The sequence below is a fragment of the Lepidochelys kempii genome, chromosome 13 (assembly GCF_965140265.1).
Source record: "Lepidochelys kempii isolate rLepKem1 chromosome 13, rLepKem1.hap2, whole genome shotgun sequence".
In the NCBI taxonomy this organism is placed as follows: Eukaryota; Metazoa; Chordata; order Testudines; family Cheloniidae; genus Lepidochelys; species Lepidochelys kempii.
Genome location: NC_133268.1, coordinates 36,549,372 through 36,568,085, shown reverse-complemented (window position 1 = coordinate 36,568,085; position 18,714 = coordinate 36,549,372). Strand labels below are relative to the sequence as shown.

At 48.8% G+C, this 18,714-nt stretch overlaps 1 protein-coding gene across 1 annotated transcript; it reads left to right on the top strand.

The window, feature by feature from the left end:
• Positions 1–5,947: 5,947 nt before the first annotated feature.
• On the top strand, positions 5,948–14,764 carry LOC140896766 (granzyme H-like). The gene is made up of 5 exons (XM_073308807.1): positions 5,948–6,011; positions 12,237–12,384; positions 13,130–13,265; positions 13,417–13,668; positions 14,618–14,764. Exons 1-5 carry the CDS (start codon positions 5,948–5,950, stop codon positions 14,762–14,764), a joined length of 747 nt encoding a protein of 248 aa, XP_073164908.1.
• Positions 14,765–18,714: the final 3,950 nt, after the last annotated feature.

Sequence of the window (18,714 nt, the reverse complement as noted above, 5' to 3'; positions counted from 1 at the left end):
GCAGATCAGAAGTGACTACAGGGCTCTGGGAGTAAGGGTGAGGGAGTTGGGGGTGCAGGTGATGTTCTCTTTGATCCTTCTGGTCAAGGGTAGGGGCCCAGGCAGAGACAGATGCATCCTGGAGGTGAATGTCTGGCTGGTTGCCAGAAGGGCTTCGGCTTCCTTGACCATGGGATGCTGTTCCAGGAAGCAGGACTGCTCTGCAGAGATGGGGTCCACCTATTGAGGAAGGGGAAGAGCATATTTGGATACAGACTGGCTAACCTAGTGAGGAGGGCTTTAAACTAGCTTCGAAGGGGGCAGGTGACCAAAGCCCACAGGTAAATCAAGAACATGGAGACCTGGGAGAAGATTTGGAATTTGGGGAGAGTATGGGCTGTTATAGCAGGGATAAAGGAGAGACAAGACAGAACTGGGGAGGTGGGGGAATCAAATCAGTATCTTAGAAGTCTGTATACTAATGAGAGAAATATGGGGAATAAGCAAGAACTCAAAAAGTTAGTAAATAAACACACTTGTGACATAGTTGGCATCACAGAAACTTGGTGGGATAATATGCATGACTGGAATATTGGTCTAGAAGGGTACAGGTTGCTCAGGAAGAACAGGCAGGGGGAAAAGGGAGGAGGTGTTGCCTTATATATTAAAAATGTATACACTTGGACTGAGGTTGAGATGGAAATAGGAGACAGACTTGTTGAAAGTCTCTGGGTAAGGATAAAAGGGGTAAAAAACAAGGGTGATGTCCTGGTAGGGTCTGCTACAGACCACCTAACCAGGAAGAAGTTGTTTAAAGAAAGCCTCATCCACCTCTAACAAAATCATACAAACCACAGGACTTGGTGGTGATGGGGGACTTCAACTACCCAGATATCTGTTGGGAAAATAACACAGCGGGGCACAGATTATCCAACAAGTTCTTGGAATGTATTGGAGACCATTTTTATTTCAGAAGGTGGAGAAAGCTACGAGGGGAGAGGCTGTTCTAAATTTGATTTTGACAGGTAGAGAGGAACTGGTTGAGAATTTGAAAGTGGACGGCAGCTTGGGTGAAAGTGATCATGAATGACAGAGTTCATGATTCTAAGGAATGGTAGGCGGGAGAACAGCAAAATAAAGATAATGGGTTTCAAGAAGGCAGGCTTTAGCAAACTCAGGGAGTTGGTAGGTAGGATCCCATGGGAAGCAAATCTAAGGGAAAAAACAATAGAAGACAATGGCAGTTTTTCAAAGAGACATTATTAAGGGCACAAGAGCAAACTATCCCACTGCATAGGAAAGATAGGAAGTATGGCAAGAGCCCACCCTGGCTTAACCAGGAGATCTTCAATGATCTAAAACTCAAAAAAGAGTCCTATAAAAAGTGGAAACTAGGTCAAATTAAAAAGGAAGAATATAAACAAATAACACAAGTATGTAGGGACAAAATTAGAAAGGCCAAGGCACAAAACAAGATCAAATTAGCTAGAGGCATAAAGGGTAACAAGAAAACATTCTACAAATACATTAGAAGCAAGAGGAAGACCAAGGACAGGGTAGGACCGTTACTCAATGCGGGGGAAGGGGGAGGGGAAATATTAACAGAAAATGTGGAAATGGCAGAGGTGCTTAATGACTTCTTTGTTTCTGTTTTCACCAAGAAGGTTGGTGGCAATTGGACATCTAACATAATGAATGCCAGTGAAAATGGAGTAGGATCAGAAGAGGCTAAAATAGGGAACGAACAAGTTAAAAATCACTTGGACAAATTAAATGTCTTCAAGTCACCAGGGCCTGATGAAATGCATCCTAGAATACTCAAGGAGCTGACTGAGGAGATATCTGAGCCATTAGCGATTATCTTTGAAAAGTCATGGAACACAGGAGGGATTCCAGAAGCCTGGAAAAGGGCAAATATAGTGCCCATCTGTCATAAATATAAAGGGAAGGGTAAACACCTTTAAAATCCCTCCTGGCCAGAGGAAAAAGCCTTTCACTTGTAAAGGGTTAAGAAGCTAGGATAACCTCGCTGGCACCTGACCACAATGACCAATGAGGAGACAAGATACTTTCAGAAGCTGGGGGGAGGGAGAAACAAAGCTTCTCTCTCTGTCTGTGTGATGCTTTTGCCGGGGACAGAACAGGAATGAAGCCTTAGAATTTAGTAAATAATCTAGCTAGATATGTGTTAGATTCTGATTTCTTTAAATGGCTGAGAAAATACGCTGTGCTGAATGGAATGGATATTCCTCTTTTTGTGTCTTTTTGTAACTTAAGGTTTTGCCTAGAGGGATTCTCTATGTTTTGAATCTAATTACCCTGTAAGATATATACTATCCTGATTTTACAGAGGTGATTCCTTTACTTCTATTAAAAGTCTTCTTGTAAGAAAACTAAATGCTTTTTCATTGTTCTAAGATCCAAGGGTTTGGGTGTGTGGTCACCTATGCAAATTGGTGAGGATTTTTACCAAACCTTCCTCAGGATGTGGGGTGCAAGGGTTGGGAGGATTTTGGGGGGAAAGACGCATCCAAACCACGTTTCCCAGTAAACCCAGATAAAGTTTGGTGGTGGCAGTGGAAATCCAAGGGTAAAATAATTTTGTACCTTGGGGAAGTTTTAACCTAAACTGGTAAGAGTAAGCTTAGGTTGGTTTTCATGCAGGTCCCCACATCTGTACCCTAGAATTCAGAGTGGGGAAGGAACCTTGACAGGGACCAATCTCCCTGGGGACAGGCTGGCTAAACGAGTCAAGAGGGGGTTAAACTAAATAGCCAAAGGGGAGGGTAAAAAGAGGGAAGAAATGAGCTCCGAGCACAAAATCAAGAAAAAAATTAATCAAGGAACCCAAGGACTTGAAGAGAAAAAATTCTTGACTTGCCTCTACACCTGTTGAACAAACATGAGGAATTGGAACTGCTCATCTATGAGCATTAGGTTGGGCTAGTTGGTATGACTGGAACCTGGTGGGATGATTCCCATGACTGGATGGTCAAAATCAATGGTTATAACCTATTCAGGAAGGATCATGTGGACAAAAGGATGGTGGGAGGGGCACTCTATGTTAAAAATGGCACCACCTGTTTCCAAGTCATAGATACCATGGAGGAAAATGACCCTTAATGCTTACGGATCAATGTCCTAGAAGATAAAGCACAAGAGGGCATATTAGTTGGTGTCTGCTACAGAGAACCACATCACACCATGGGAGAGGATGAATAGCTGCTTCTGCATTTGTCTATAATGAGTATTTAAAAAGCTGTGTCACCCTAGGTGACTTCAATAGAAGTATCCACAGAAACAACCAGGAGTCCGGTGGCATCTTAAAGACGAACAGATTTATTTGAGCACAAACTTTCGTGGATAAAAACCCACTTCTTCAGATGCCACCAGACTCTTTGTTCAATCGGAGTGCATTTTCTGGAGAGCTCATATTGCCGGCACTAAAATATCCTCAGAATTAATAAGTATTATAGATGGTGATTTCCTAACTCGAAAGTTGTTGCATTCACCATGGGGGAAGTCTGTGTTGGGCCTTGACTTGACAGCTAAAGAGGAACTGATCGCAGAACTAGAAATTAGTGATACCTGAGGTACGGATGATCACAGCTTGATCACATTTATAATGTGCAATCAGAGCAAAGTCCAGAGCAGTGACATGAGTGTGCCGTGCTTTTAGAGGGCCATTTTGACAAAGCTGAAAACAATTCTGAGCCAAATCAGCTGCAAGTGTTTAACCAGAAAAATGTGTCTACTAATTGGGAATTTACTCCTGGGGGAATTCTGCGCATCTGTGGACGGGCAGAATTCATGCATCCCACGGAATTTTTTCCCCCGCAGAAAATACATTTCTGCCCAAAAAGTGCTGCAGTTCCACCTTTCACCCACCAGAGGCCGCTTTGGTGCCAGAACAGCCCGCGGCATGAATGTAGGCGGCGGGTCTGTTACCACAGCAGCCTCTGGTGGTCAAAGGGTGGAACTGCAGCACTTCGGGGGCAGCGTGCATTCGGTGAGGGGAAACAGGTCTGCATTACTATGCCTAGTAAGGAATCTATTTGTCCAAAACAATATTCCCTGACTCTTTTCTTTTTGGTCTGTATTGTTAGAGACCTACTGGCCGACCAATATTCTGAATGACCAGAATAATTGAAACTGGCGTGATTACATTGTTTTATTTTGACAAATAAAATATGCAAAATTTTGCAGAATTTTAATTTTTTTAGCACATAATTTGTTTTCCCTGGCACAGAATTCCCCTCGGAGCAGGAATGGTTGCAGAAGACTTTACTCGATGCCCAAGAAACCGCAATCAAGAAAAGAGCCTGTGTTGGTTAAAAAATCGACCTGTGACTTCCTTTTATTTTCGTCATTCAGCTTGCAAGCCTACAGCACTTCCTTGCAGGCAGCGTTTCCAGGAGGGAGAGGGCAATTCAGCAATCCTTTGTAAAGTGACAGCTCACGCTGGCCCATCTAATCCGGATGGTCCTTCCGGACGGGTGGGGAAGGGGGTGGAGGGGAAATTCCCATGCCTGGGTTCCCGAGTTCAGAGCACACACTTTCAGCGTTACAAAGCAAAACATCCATGTTTCCTTGTAGCCTGGAACACAGACATTGCACACAAGGTTGCTGCAGGCAGGAACTCTGCAGCATTTCACAGAGTCTGAGCACTCATTACATTCTTGCAAGACTCATCCCTCTTTTGAGCGAAATGAACAGACGGGTGAACCGTCTGGTCTCCAGCTATGAGCTAGTTAGTTAGCAGTGCGGGCCGAGGGATGTGCTGGCTGCCGCTTCCTGTAGCCCCCATTGGCCTGGAATGGTGAACCGCAGCCAGTGGGAGCTGCGATCGGCCGAACCTGGGGATGCTCCAGGTAGACAAACTGTCCCGGCCTGCCAGCTGCTTTTCCTGATGAGCCGCAAGACAAAGGTTGCCAATCCCTGGTGTAGTCCAGGGAGGACTGACACTTCATTCTCGTATGAACAGACTGTCCCCAAACCATGAGATTTGCTGGGCGGTCACTCCACGCCCACTAGCCATAGGTGTTAAGATAGGGACGCTAGCCCTGAACTGGTACCCAAATGTGTGGCTTGTGCGGAGTATGAGACTTGACAAGTTACAAGCTTTCAGTAGAGCCCTCACATGCCACTCTTCAGGGCTAAATACCAGGGAAGGGGTGTCTGAGGTGTAGTGAGTTTGTCAGGTCTGAGACTGGAGTGGTTTGTGAAGGACAGTGAACACTTTGCTGGTTGGCACCAACAGGTCACAGGAGGATGGGAGCCAGGACTCCTGGGTTCTGTCCTTGCCTCTGCTGTGTCATCTCCCCTCTGCTGCTGCACAGTCAGAGCTCCCAGCTATACGGTGTCACAGAGGCTGCCGCATCCCTTTTGCATGGTCACAGACCCACCGTGGGGCTTCTCAGAAACCCTCCCACTGCAGTCGCCATGATTGGGGCCCATGGCTGCTCTGCCCAGCCCCACCCTGCTCACGCTGGGCCACCATGAGAAAGATCACAAGGCCACAATCCCACCCACCACTGAGATCAGTCGCTGTCACCCACGGCCCCCCACCACAGAGACCTGGGCAGGGTGCTGAGCGTGGATGGGGCCAGGTGATTAAGAGCCCCAGATGTGCCCAGCTGTGAGCCAGCACCCAGAGTAGCCCTGGATCCTGCTAGACACGTCCCCACCAAGGTCTTCTCCATCCAGTGGTACATCATCCATCCAGCTGTGCGGGGACCCAGCTGTGTAGCATCCAGGCAGCTGTGCAGGATCCCCTGCTGACGCACGGCTTGTACTTCCCCCCAGCCCATGTGGTTGGCTGTGTTTGGAAACTGAGAGGCCTGAGCCCTGCATTTAGATGAGTGTGTGGGTGACACTGAGGTTTCCTGCCCCCTTGATCTCCCCTAAGCTGAGTCTATAAAGGCCCCTGGGCTGAGGCAAATGCACCATCCCTGTACTGACTGCAAACATGCAGATACAGATCTTTCTCCTGCTCCCCATGGCCTTTCTCCTGCCCTCCGGGACTTGGGCTGGTGAGTACGACTGGGATCGGGGGCCCTGAGGCTTTAAGTTCAATGGCAGGGTCTTAAAGATGGGGCTCAGAGAGTGGGATCGAGGGGCCTATGTTCACCCCTTTTACCAGACTATGATACATTTTATACTACGCGTGCCTTGTGAGGTATCATCTAAAAACTCATAATTTGCTAATCATTATTGTCCTGGTAAAATATGTGTGGTGTGTAAAGTTATAAGTTTCTACTGTATGGTGTTACTACAACATGTTCCAAGTCTGGGGAGCATCCACAAAACAGTTCCCTAGAGACAAAACGCCAACCGACAACTCAGCCAGGTGTCAGTGTATTCAAATGGACCATCACCTAGTTAAGTGGCCATTTTTGGGTAGGAAAGAGGACATGGGTGAAAAATTTACATCTTGTCAAAGACACACCTTGGGTTCTTGGCCGCACAGACTTTCAGTCTCCTGAACCTCAGCTGGAGATGATTTTCGAAGAAGAGAAAGAACTAGAAGAAGGGGGAGCAGACGCCCCAAATGATGTCTCCCTTTCTCTCTACCCACGTCATTCACAACACCAGAAGTACAAAGGAAGCAACATTGTACTGGGAAAGGGATCCTGATTAAAGGCAATTCAGCCAGCATGATTGCAGAAACATGAGAGATCTCATCGAATCATAGAATATCAGGGTTGGAAGGGACCCCAGAAGGTCATCTAGTCCAACCCCCTGCTCGAAGCAGGACCAATTCCCAGTTAAATCATCCCAGCCAGGGCTTTGTCAAGCCTGACCTTAAAAACCTTAAAAACCTTAAAAACCTCTAAGGAAGGAGATTCTACCATGGTAGCAGATGACAGAATGAGGAGTAATGGTCTCAAGTTGCAGTGGGGGAGGTTTAGATTGGATATTAGGAAAAACTTTTTCACTAAGAGGGTGGTGAAACACTGGAATGCGTTACCTAGGGAGGTGGTAGAATCTCCTTCCTTAGAGGTTTTTAAGGTCAGGCTTGACAAAACCCTGGCTGGGATGATTTAACTGGGAATTGGTCCTGCTTCGAGCAGGGGGTTGGACTAGATGACCTTCTGGGGTCCCTTCCAACCCTGATATTCTATGATTCTATGATTCTACCTCCTTAGGTAACGCATTCCAGTGTTTCAGCACCCTCTTAGTGAAAAAGTTTTTCCTAATATCCAATCTAAACCTCCCCCACTGCAACTTGAGACCATTACTCCTCGTTCTGTCATCTGCTACCATTGAGAACAGTCTAGAGCTATCCTCTTTGGAACCCCCTTTCAGGTAGTTGAAAGCAGCTATCAAATCCCCCCTCATTCTTCTCTTCTGCAGGCTAAACAATCCCAGCTCCCTCAGCCTCTCCTCATAACTCATGTGTTCCAGTCCCCTAATCATTTTTGTTGCCCTTCGCTGGACTCTCTCCAATTTATCCACATCCTTCTTGAAGTGTGGGGCCCAAAACTGGACACAGTACTCCAGATGAGGCCTCACCAATGTCGAATAGAGGGGAACGATCACGTCCCACGATCTGCTCGCTATGCCCCTACTTATACATCCCAAAATGCCATTGGCCTTCTTGGCAACAAGGGCACACTGCTGACTCATATCCAGCTTCTCGTCCACTGTCACCCCTAGGTCCTTTTCCACAGAACTGCTGCCTAGCCATTCGGTCCCTAGTCTGTAGCTGTGCATTGGGTTCTTCCGTCCTAAGTGCAGGACCCTGCACTTATCCTTATTGAACCTCATCAGATTTCTTTTGGCCCAATCCTCCAATTTGTCTAGGTCCTTCTGTATCCTATCCCTCCCCTCCAGCGTATCTACCACTCCTCCCAGTTTAGTATCATCCGCAAATTTGCTGAGAGTGCAATCCACACCATCCTCCAGATCATTTATGAAGATATTGAACAAAACCGGCCCCAGGACCGACCCTTGGGGCACTCCACTTGATACCGGCTGCCAACTAGACATGGAGCCATTGATCACTACCCGTTGAGCCCGACAATCTAGCCAGCTTTCTACCCACCTTATAGTGCATTCATCCAGCCCATACTTCCTTAACTTGCTGACAAGAATACTGTGGGAGACCGTGTCAAAAGCTTTGCTAAAGTCAAGAAACAATACATCCACTGCTTTCCCTTCATCCACAGAACCAGTAATCTCATCATAAAAGGCGATTAGATTAGTCAGGCATGACCTTCCCTTGGTGAATCCATGCTGGCTGTTCCTGATCACTTTCCTCTCATGCAAGTGCTTCAGGATTGATTCTTTGAGGACCTGCTCCATGATTTTTCCGGGGACTGAGGTGAGGCTGAGTGGCCTGTAGTTCCCAGGATCCTCCTTCTTCTCTGTTTTAAAGATTGGCACTACATTAGCCTGTTTCCAGTCATCCGGGACTTCCCCGGTTCGCCACGAGTTTTCAAAGATAATGGCCAATGGCTCTGCAATCACAGCCGCCAATTCCTTCAGCACTCTCGGATGCAACTCGTCCGGCCCCATGGACTTGTGCACGTCCAGCTTTTCTAAATAGTCCCTAACCACCTCTATCTCCACAGAGGGCTGGCCATCTCTTCCCCATTTTGTGATGCCCAGCGCAGCAGTCTGGGAGCTGACCTTGTTAGTGAAAACAGAGGCAAAAAAAGCATTGAGTACATTAGCTTTTTTTCATGAGGCATAGTTTCTATGAAATTTATCACCGTCCTGTAAAGGGGTGAAAACAGGGGTAGAGACTGTCACAGGGGATTGTGTCATATAGTCTCACACAGCACTGATACCGATCAGTGTCACCAACAGCCCATGTAAGGAAGAGCTGGGGAAAGGTAAAAATAATCCTTTGGAACAGTGACAGCAGCAGCAAGCTGCCCTCAAGGCTAAAGACCCCGTGTCTCATTCCTCACCTCCTGAGCCAGCCAGTCCCCTGCCTTCGGGCCATATCAGAGCCCACGGCCCCTAGAGGTGAAAGGCTTCCAGCAACTCAGGTATCAAAAATTGAAAACAGGAAGCCCAGTTGTGCTGGGTTCCAGACATTGCATAGCTGTTACCATGTGGCTTTCCAAAGCATGAACTTTCCACATCACTGACAGAGGCAGGGGCCTGTCAACTAAACCCCAGCGGATCTATTCTTCCTTTTATCTCCCAAGGCTGTCCTCTGGGGTTCACACAGGCTAACTCTGGGTTTGGGGGTGATTGTCTTAAGGCCAAGACTGTCAGAGGCATCTCGGAGATGAAACCATTCATCTGAAACCAGAGGGTCCAGCGCCTAGGGAAAAGATAGGCCAATGCTATTGTTGGGGGTTGGGTTAAACCTTGAAAACCAGCCAATATGAGCTCCTGGTGCAATGCTCTAGATAAGTAGATGCTGAACACCATCTTTGGGTGTGTAAGCCAGGGAAGGTGGGGTCAGTTCTGGATATGGCCTTGGTGAGACACCACAACTGGAAACTGTGTCCAGTTCTGGTGTCCACACCTCCAGCAGGATGTTGGCAAATTGGAAAGCGCTATAAGAACAAGCCAAGATTTGGAGACCCTGAGTCGTGCGGAGAGCTCCAAGGAGAGTGATTTCCAGAGGGTATTGGAGGCGAAGAGGGGACTCATCCCCCGTATGTAGGAACCTCCATGGGGTGGGGGTTTCTGAGAGCAGGGGGCTCTTCAGCCTCACTGGCTAAGGCAGGACAAGACCCAATGGCTGGGAGCTGGAGTCAGCAAAGGTCTGGCTAAGACTAATATGCAAACATTAAACATGGAACCAGGAGAACAACTGATTTGGGGCCGTGGTGGAGTGGCTGGGTGGGTTCTGGCTCTGGAGTATCCAGCGGGCCAACTTGGAAGGTCACAATTATCCCTCCTGGCCTTGAAATCTCTGGGGCTGGGTATCTAGGTGCAGAGAAGCCCCAGAGCATTTCTTACACCAGTGGTAGGGCTGAGCAGTGTTAGCCACTTCCCCAGCCAGGCTTCCCCAGCCCCTGGCCCATCCCAGGTAGGGGTTTCCGGGCAACAGCGTACGTGTCCCTGTGGTTGCCAGGTCCTGCCCTCTCCTCCCTCTGCCTGGTCCATATACCCCCCAGGGCTCAGGCAGAGGCTCCGTGCCCTGCCTGGATGGCTCTGATGATGCAGCTCTTGATCCTGATCCTGTTCCCTGCAGCCTTTGGGTGTGTAAGCCAGGGAAGGTGGGGTCAGTTCTGGATATGGCCTTGGTGAGACACCACAACTGGAAACTGTGTCCAGTTCTGGTGTCCACACCTCCAGCAGGATGTTGGCAAATTGGAAAGCGCTATAAGAACAAGCCAAGATTTGGAGACCCTGAGTCGTGCGGAGAGCTCCAAGGAGAGTGATTTCCAGAGGGTATTGGAGGCGAAGAGGGGACTCATCCCCCGTATGTAGGAACCTCCATGGGGTGGGGGTTTCTGAGAGCAGGGGGCTCTTCAGCCTCACTGGCTAAGGCAGGACAAGACCCAATGGCTGGGAGCTGGAGTCAGCAAAGGTCTGGCTAAGACTAATATGCAAACATTAAACATGGAACCAGGAGAACAACTGATTTGGGGCCGTGGTGGAGTGGCTGGGTGGGTTCTGGCTCTGGAGTATCCAGCGGGCCAACTTGGAAGGTCACAATTATCCCTCCTGGCCTTGAAATCTCTGGGGCTGGGTATCTAGGTGCAGAGAAGCCCCAGAGCATTTCTTACACCAGTGGTAGGGCTGAGCAGTGTTAGCCACTTCCCCAGCCACTTCCCCAGCCCCTGGCCCATCCCAGGTAGGGGTTTCCGGGCAACAGCGTACGTGTCCCTGTGGTTGCCAGGTCCTGCCCTCTCCTCCCTCTGCCTGGTCCATATACCCCCCAGGGCTCAGGCAGAGGCTCCGTGCCCTGCCTGGATGGCTCTGATGATGCAGCTCTTGATCCTGATCCTGTTCCCTGCAGCCTTTCTCCTGATCCCCGGGGCCTAGGCTGGTGATTGCTGGGGGGAAGGGGGTTGGGGCCTGTGCGGAGCAGGACCTTGACCCAGCAGGGGGATCTGTGAGCAGCTGTGAGGGTCTCCCCGCAATCCTGCTGGGGCCAAGGGGCTATAGTGAACCCTTCAGCCTCTCCTGAGTGTGGATGGGGCTCTCAGAGCAGCCCAAGAGGTTGGGTGGCCTATTCCCACCCCCAGGCTCCTTTGGGACCCCACTGCCAATCCATGTCCCAGACAGGGAGCCCGGCTATGGGGCTAAGGCACAGGCCTGGAACCCAAGAAATTTGGGACCTGTTTCCAGCTCAGGCCAGGCTCCCTGTGGGGACCTTGGGCTGTTCCCTGGGTCTGGGATTTTCATGCAGTGCTGATAGGAACCGAGCACCCAAATCCCTTGGTAGGTCTAGAAATAATCTCACTGGTCCTCAGTTTCCCCATCTGTACAATGAAAAGATTATGCATGTGTCTGTCTGAACTGGACACTGTTTGGGGCAGGGATTGGGGGTCTGTGCAAAGCCCGGCACAAGGGGGTCTTGATCTTGGCTGGGATCTGCACAGCACCTGGTATAATGGGGGCCTGGATCTCAGCCTAGGTGCCACCCTAATGTAACTAACAGCAGTGTGTTAAAGGTGGGATATTCCAAACAACCCACCCACCTGGGTGGAGACTTCTTCAGAGCTGATCACAAAACGTTTTTTATTTTTCCATGGGAAAAACCATCAAAAGTGTTTCTTTTACAATGACCAAAACCTGAAAGTTCTCACCTAAATATTACCCACAGCTGGAGAGAAAGAATCAGTTGCACCATAATAATTCAGACAGGTTTGAGACGAGGCTTTCTGAGAACAAATACTATTAGTAAAACCTACAGTTTTCCATTGGACCAAATGTCTGGCAGGTCAGTCTTGGACCAGCCCTGGTTGGTCACTGTGGACTAATGGAGAAGGAGAAGCATCCACAGGAGACCTTTCAGTTTCCTTCTGGGGGCTGTCTGGCCTCATCTGGGGTGACCTTGATCGCTAATGCCATTACCTCAAGGCAGTGCGATTACTGACCAACTCCCAGTGTGTTTGGTACCGATTCCCCACCCAGCGAGAGATAAACTTCAGATTTACCTTCCGGCCCCATGGGGTGTCTGTGAGGGAGAGCGGAGCAGGGGGCAGGGTTCCAGGCACAGGGATCCCCCAAGGGGGGGGGGTTGAGGTTGTGGGGACTCCCCTTCGGGATGGGGAACTTGATCCCAGCCCGGCACAGGGAGATGATGGGTTTTTTATATGAACCTGGTCTCCCCACAGGTGAGATCATCGGGGGCTGGGAAGCCAAGCCCCACTCCAGACGCTACATGGCCTATCTGGAAATACAAGATGGGCAGGTTAAAAAAAAATGTGGCGGATTCCTGGTGAAGACAAACTTCGTGCTGACGGCCGCTCACTGCCAGGGAGAGTAAGCGCCTCTGTGCTGGGGATGTCGGGGCAGGTCGGGGTTAGCGGGTGATGGGGGAGCCGGGAGCTCTGGCGCTGTCGTAGGTTGCAGGGAAGGAGCAGTTAGTGTGACAGGCTGGGAGAGCAGAGCCCAGTGGTCTGATCTGCTCAGGGGCCGTTGCAGTGTCTCTAGGGGCCTCTGCAAACCATGGCCAGATCCCGCCCTGGGTAAATCAAGCTGGGGCCTGGCCCAGTGCCCAGATCAGGGCAGGGAGGGGCTCACAGCCCCAGGACAGCTCTGCAGGGCTCCGGGATGGGGGGAGCTGGGCATAGACCCCACTGTCTGGATCTAGCTGGGGTGGGGTCACTGGCCTGGACAGGAGCTGAGAGCGAGGTGCTGCGGGGACAACGAGGAGTGAAGCAGCTCAGGGGAACCGCACGAGGGGCTGGTGCAGACACAGGCTAGGACCACATTGCCACTGGGCAGGAACCCTCTTGAGGGGAAAGGCCCCTTGTGCCATTTCCTAGCCTTCTGCGCCAGCCAGTCCCCAGCCCGGGGCCAGATCGCAGTGGGCAATGTATACAGTGGTGTGTATATATATACACTTTGCACGCTGGCAGATGAGTCCAAGATCTTGGCCTGAGAGCCCCAGGCTGCCCTGTCCCCTCCATATCACTGTTCATGAGTGAGACCCACATGTGCCCATCCGTCACCTCATGTACACTCCTGCCCCTAACGCCCCATGTATTGCTCTTGACTTCTACAGCAAGATCACTGTCAAGTTGGGAGCCCATAACATTAGTGAACAGGAATGGAGCCAACAGAATATCCCTGTGCACCACCAGATCCCCCACCAGCAATATGACAAGAAGACCCTTAACAATGACATCATGCTCCTGCAGGTATCATCCACTTCCCATCACCCCGCCCCCAGTGACTTCACATGAACGCACTAGACACATCTCTATTTTCCTCTGTTGGGACGTGTTGGTCCCTTTCAGCTCCACTCCCTGGGCTGATCTGGTTCCCTGTTTTCCCTCACTTCCATGGCAGCTGTCATACAACGCAAAGCTGAATAACTGGGTGCGTCTCATCCCCCTGCCAAATGCCAAGTCCAGGGTGAGGCCAGGATCCATGTGCAGAGTGGCTGGATGGGGTTGGACTGGCAGGAACTCAAGAACTGATACCCTCCATGAGGTGGGCCTCGAGGTCATGACTGACAACATGTGTCAGTGGAACCATAGATACAACCCCTCAGCAATGCTGTGTGTGGGGAAGCCCGGCCTGGGGAAATTACCTTATCGGGTAAGTATCCTGCTGACCTGGAGGCTCCTTGGTTCCAGGAGGTCACTGCTGGGAGGGAATGGGGAGGTGTTTTCCAGGGCTAAATATCTAATTTCACAGTGATCCTCTACTAACCTAGCCCCACTCAGGAGATGGAGTGTTGATGCAGACATCAGGTTGGCCCAGAGGGTGAAGCGATAGCGAGACCAGCTCAGCACAGCTCCTACTAGCTTGGCAAAGATCTTTTATTACACACGGCTATTGATGTTCTTTCATTTCAAACCCCGGCCACTACAACCCAATTCAACTCTACCTCAAACTCAACCCCCCTCCCCAACAAAATCCTTCCCAACTGTTCTACAAACTGAACCCCCAACACAACACTACCCCAAATTCAATCCCTTTCCCAAACAACCCTACCCCAAACTCAAACCCCACCCTATGCAACACTATCTCAAACTGAACCCCCCCAACACAAACCTACCAACTCCACCCCAAACTCAACTGCCTCCAACACAACCCTTCCAACCCTACCCCAAATTCAAACCCCACCCAACACAGTCCAACCCAACACTATCCAAAACTCAAACACCCAGCACAACTGTACCCAACCCTTCCTCAAACTCCACCCAACACAATCCTACCCAACTCTAACAAACTTAACCTGTCCTGCACAACTGTCCCCAACTCCAACTCTTCCCAATACTACCCAATCTCTACTAAATTTAACCACTGTCCTATCCAGCTCTACCCTGTTCTACTAAACTCTACCCAAACTCATCCCTACCCACATCCACCCAATTCAAACCCTACCCAATTCTACCCAACCCAAATTCAACTCTACCAAACTCTGCCTAACCCTACTAGTGCCAAATATTGAAACCTCCCCTACTCTGGTGCAATCAGATCTGCAGATGAACAGTCATGCTACAGATATGCAAGATGTAATTGTGGTTATTCTTAATCCCAGGGTGATTCTGGTGGCCCCTTGGTATGTGAGGGAGTGGCCCAGGGCATCGCTTCATACGTTGACAAGCATTTGTGTGAGCCAAGCGCGTTTACAAGACTCTCCACCTTCATTCCCTGGATCCAGAACATTCTGCAGAAACAGCATTAAAGGAGATACCTATTTTCCTGGCTCTTTGCATGGCTAGACCAGCCATGGGCTAATTAGGCTTTGCATGTGAAATGCAGATTATCTTCATTAGTTTTAGAAAAATGCTATAAATTGATTGGTCTCAAAATGGATTGGGGAAGGAGTTCATAGATGTTGGGATAAAACCCCTGTGTGTCTCTATGAGTTTTTGAAATATCCTATGGGATTCTAGAGCAGGGATCAGATTCCCTCTATTAAACCCTATAGGATGGTGCCAGAAAAACCATATAGAAAGGCTGGTATTGGAGCCAGCACCCCATAGAGGGAAAAGGTGATATCCTCTTGCATCAATTTCTCTTAGAGAGAGAGACAAGCTTTGAGCTTACACAGAGCTCTTCTTTACATCCGAAAAGGTTCTCTATGTGTCACAGCTCAATGCAAGGTGGAAACAGATTGTTTAACATAAGACGTTAACACATATTTCAAGGGACCATTCAAGCTGAAGTAGCCTGTTAACACCTCTCCAGTCACAGGGGGAGAAAGAGGGTGGGAAAGGTGTGGGGAAGGAGTTTTGGTGGGCTACAGATTGTTGTAATAAGCTATAAATCCAGTGTATCTATTCACTTAATGTTTTTTGAGTGTCTAGCAAAGTTATGAATTTAAGCTCCCAGGCTCACTTTTTTGCAAGTGTTGTGCAGGTTTCCTTTGAGGATGAGGACTGAGAGGTCAGCTATGGAGTGATCATTTTGTGAAAAGTGTTCAACCCCAGGTGATAAGATGTTTTTGTCTTTCATAATTTTTCTGTGTGAGTTCATTCAAGGGTGGTTGTCTCATTTCACCCATCTAGTTGTTATTGGGGCATTTAGTGCACTGGATAAGGTATGCCACATGTTTTGATGGGTATGCGTAGGACCCATGTATCTAGAAAGATGCGTTGTGGGGAGGGGGTGTTTGTCATCATAACAGTGGAGATAGGTCTGCAAGTTTTGCATCTTTTGTTCTGGCAGGGTCTGATACTACTTTGAGTTGGTGGGTCCTGGTCTGGGCAAAGCTTGCTTCTGATGAAGAGCAAGGAGAGAAATATGTACTAAATACTTATGCTAAACAATCTGTTCAACCTTGTACTTAGCTAGGACACCCTGAGAACCTTTCCCAGACCTGAAGAGCTCTGTGTAAGCTCAAAAGCTTGTCTCTCTCACCAACAAAAGTTGATCCAATAAAAGATATCACCTCACAGATCTTGTTGCCTTTTGATCAGATTACAACTTTGACTGATAAAGGTAACAGTGTTGATGCTATATACTTATAATTCTTTAAGTCATCAGACTTGGTACTGCACATGTTGATTAGAAAACTAGAACTACGTAAAATTACCATGGCCCACATAATATAGGTTAAAAGCTGGCTAAATGATAGATCTCAAAATGTAATTGTAAATGTGGAATCATCACCAAATGGATGTGTTTCTTGTGGGCTCAGGGATCCATTCTTGTCCTATGCAATTTACTATTGTTATCAATGCCCTGGAAGAAAACTTAAAATCAGTACTGATAATGTTTGCCGATGACTCAAAAATTGGGGGAGTGATAAATAATGCAGAGGACAAGTCACCAACACAGAGTGATCTGGATTGTTTGGTAAGCTGGGAGCAAGCAAACAATATGCATTTTAATATAGCTAAATGTCAATGTATCCATCGAGGAACAAAGAATATTGGCCAGATTTACAGACTGTCTCCTGGGAAGTAAGGACTCCGCAAAAGATTTGGGGGCCAAGATGAACATGAGCTCCCAGTGCGATACTGTGGCCAAGAGAGCTAGTGTGATCTTGGGATGCATCAACAGGGGAATCTCGAGTCGGAGCACAGAGGTTATTTTACCTTAGGATTTGGTCCTGGTGCGACTGTCGCTGGAACCCTGTGCGCAGATCAGGGGCCCACAATTCAAGAAAGGTGCTGATAAATTGGAGAGGGATCAGAAAAGAGCCATGAGAATGATTAAAGGATAAGAAAACCTGCCTTCGAGTGATAGACTCAAGAAGCTCCATCTATTTAGCTTAACAAAGAAAAGGTTAAGGGGTGATGTGATTGCAGTCTATAAGTACCTACATGAGGAACAAATATTTAATAATGGCTTCTTCAGTCCAGCAGAAAAAGGTCGAACACTTATAGGAAATGTTGTATCTTGCCGTATTACTTTTCCATCAGATGTCTGGGTAGTTAAAGTCCCCTCCTCTCCATCTGCCCTCTTTACTTGTTAATTTCACATGGTGGTTTGTGGCCTCTGGAATCAGCACAGAGTTTTATGAAATCCCATCCCTGTGAGTGTTTCCTTCCCTCCTGGATCTCTGTCATCCAGGCGAGGGGAGCCCCAGCCACTCAGAGGTTGAACCTGGCAGTCTGAACTGTCTGTCAAACCAGGGCAGAAGGAACAACAAATTACTAGGATCCAGCTACTCTATTTGCATCTGCCTGTGCTGTCACATTGGGGAATGTGAGACGGGGCTTTTCCCATCTGGGTACTGGCTGCTGGGGACTGGCTGGCTCAGGGGTCAGGGAATGGGATACAAAAGCTCAGTTAATGCTGCAGCATCTGAGCTGAGGCCTGGAATCTGGTCTGGGTTCCCAAGTTCAGAGCAAACACTTTCAATGTTATAAAGCAAATCTTACATGTTTCCCATAGCCTGGAACATAGGCGCCGACTTCCTCTCTAGCCGGGGGATGCTCAACACCCCCCGCTTCTGCCCCAGGTCCCGCCCCCACTCCACCCCTTACCCTAAGCCCCTGCCCCACCTCTTCCCACCCCTGCTCTGCCACCACCCTGCCTCTTTCCAGCACTTCCTTCCCGTATGTTGCGAAACAGATGTTTGCAGCAGGTGCTGGGAGGGAGGGGGAGAAGTTGATCAGCAGGGCTGGTGGTGGGCGAGAGGTGCTGGGGGGAGGGAGGAGAGGGAGGAGCTTGGCTGCTGATGGGTGCTAGGGTGCCTGGATGTCCTGATTTTGTAGGGACAGTCCCAATATTTGGGGCTTTGTCTTATATAGGTGCCTATTACCCCCCCCTTCTGAACGTTTCACATTTGCTGTCTGGTCACCCTAGTGGGTGCTGAGCACCCACTAATTTTTCTCTGTGGCTGCTTCATCCCCGGAGCACCCACGGAGTCAGCGCCTATGGCCCAGAATACAGACGTTGCACAGGAGGTTAATGCAGGCAGCAACTTCCAAGCATTGCACAGAGTCTGAACACTAAATGGGTTTTTGTAAGACTCATCCCTATTTTGAGTGAAAAGCAAACACACAGGTCAACAGGTTTCTTCTCTAGCTACGAGTCTGTTAGTTCTTAGCTAATGCCATCTGCCTAGGCCTGCCAGCATCACACCGTGTAGTCCATCACTGGGTAGCCAGGGAGGGCTCACAGCTCTCTCCCATGTGAACTGGGCTGTCACCAAGCCATGTGATTCCCTGGATATCTGCTGTGACAGCTGCAAAGTCCTCCTGCCTGCACTTTCACCGGCATTCATACAGGAAGGGGAAGACCCAGCTGCAGTTATATGCAGGCTCTCTGACCAGCCCCTGCCTGGGAAGGCTACTCCCAGCGCCACAGGCATCCACTCCCTCTGTACAAAGCAAGCTCATAAAATTCTCCCCCTCCCTCAATGTGGAAAGGAATATGAAACAGCCTTTTTCCCCTGAGTTATGATTCCACTTCTCTCCAACTCATTGGTTTAGATAAAGGAAATGTTTATTAACTACAAAAGATAGATTTTAAGTGATAGCAAACAGATCAAAGCAGATTCCTTAGCAAATAAGCAAAAACCACAAACTAAACTTAATATGCTAAATAGATTGGATATGAATAGCAGATTCTCACCCTAAGAGAGGATATAAGCAGGCTGCAGATTCTTAAGGGGTCAGCTGCACTTGCTTTACAGCTTGGAATCCCCAGGTGTTTCATTCACAGGCTAAAAATCCCATT

What these genes read in the sequence shown, in the direction of transcription:
- LOC140896766 (XM_073308807.1), top strand. Translation starts at nt 5,948, where the DNA reads ATGCAGATACAGATCTTTCTCCTGCTCCCCATGGCCTTTCTCCTGCCC. An exon ending in GCCGCTCACTGCCAGGGAGA is followed by an intron (nt 12,385 to 13,129) that starts GTAAGCGCCTCT and finishes TGACTTCTACAG; the next exon opens with CAAGATCACTGTCAAGTTGG. An exon ending in TGGGGAAATTACCTTATCGG is followed by an intron (nt 13,669 to 14,617) that starts GTAAGTATCCTG and finishes TCTTAATCCCAG; the next exon opens with GGTGATTCTGGTGGCCCCTT.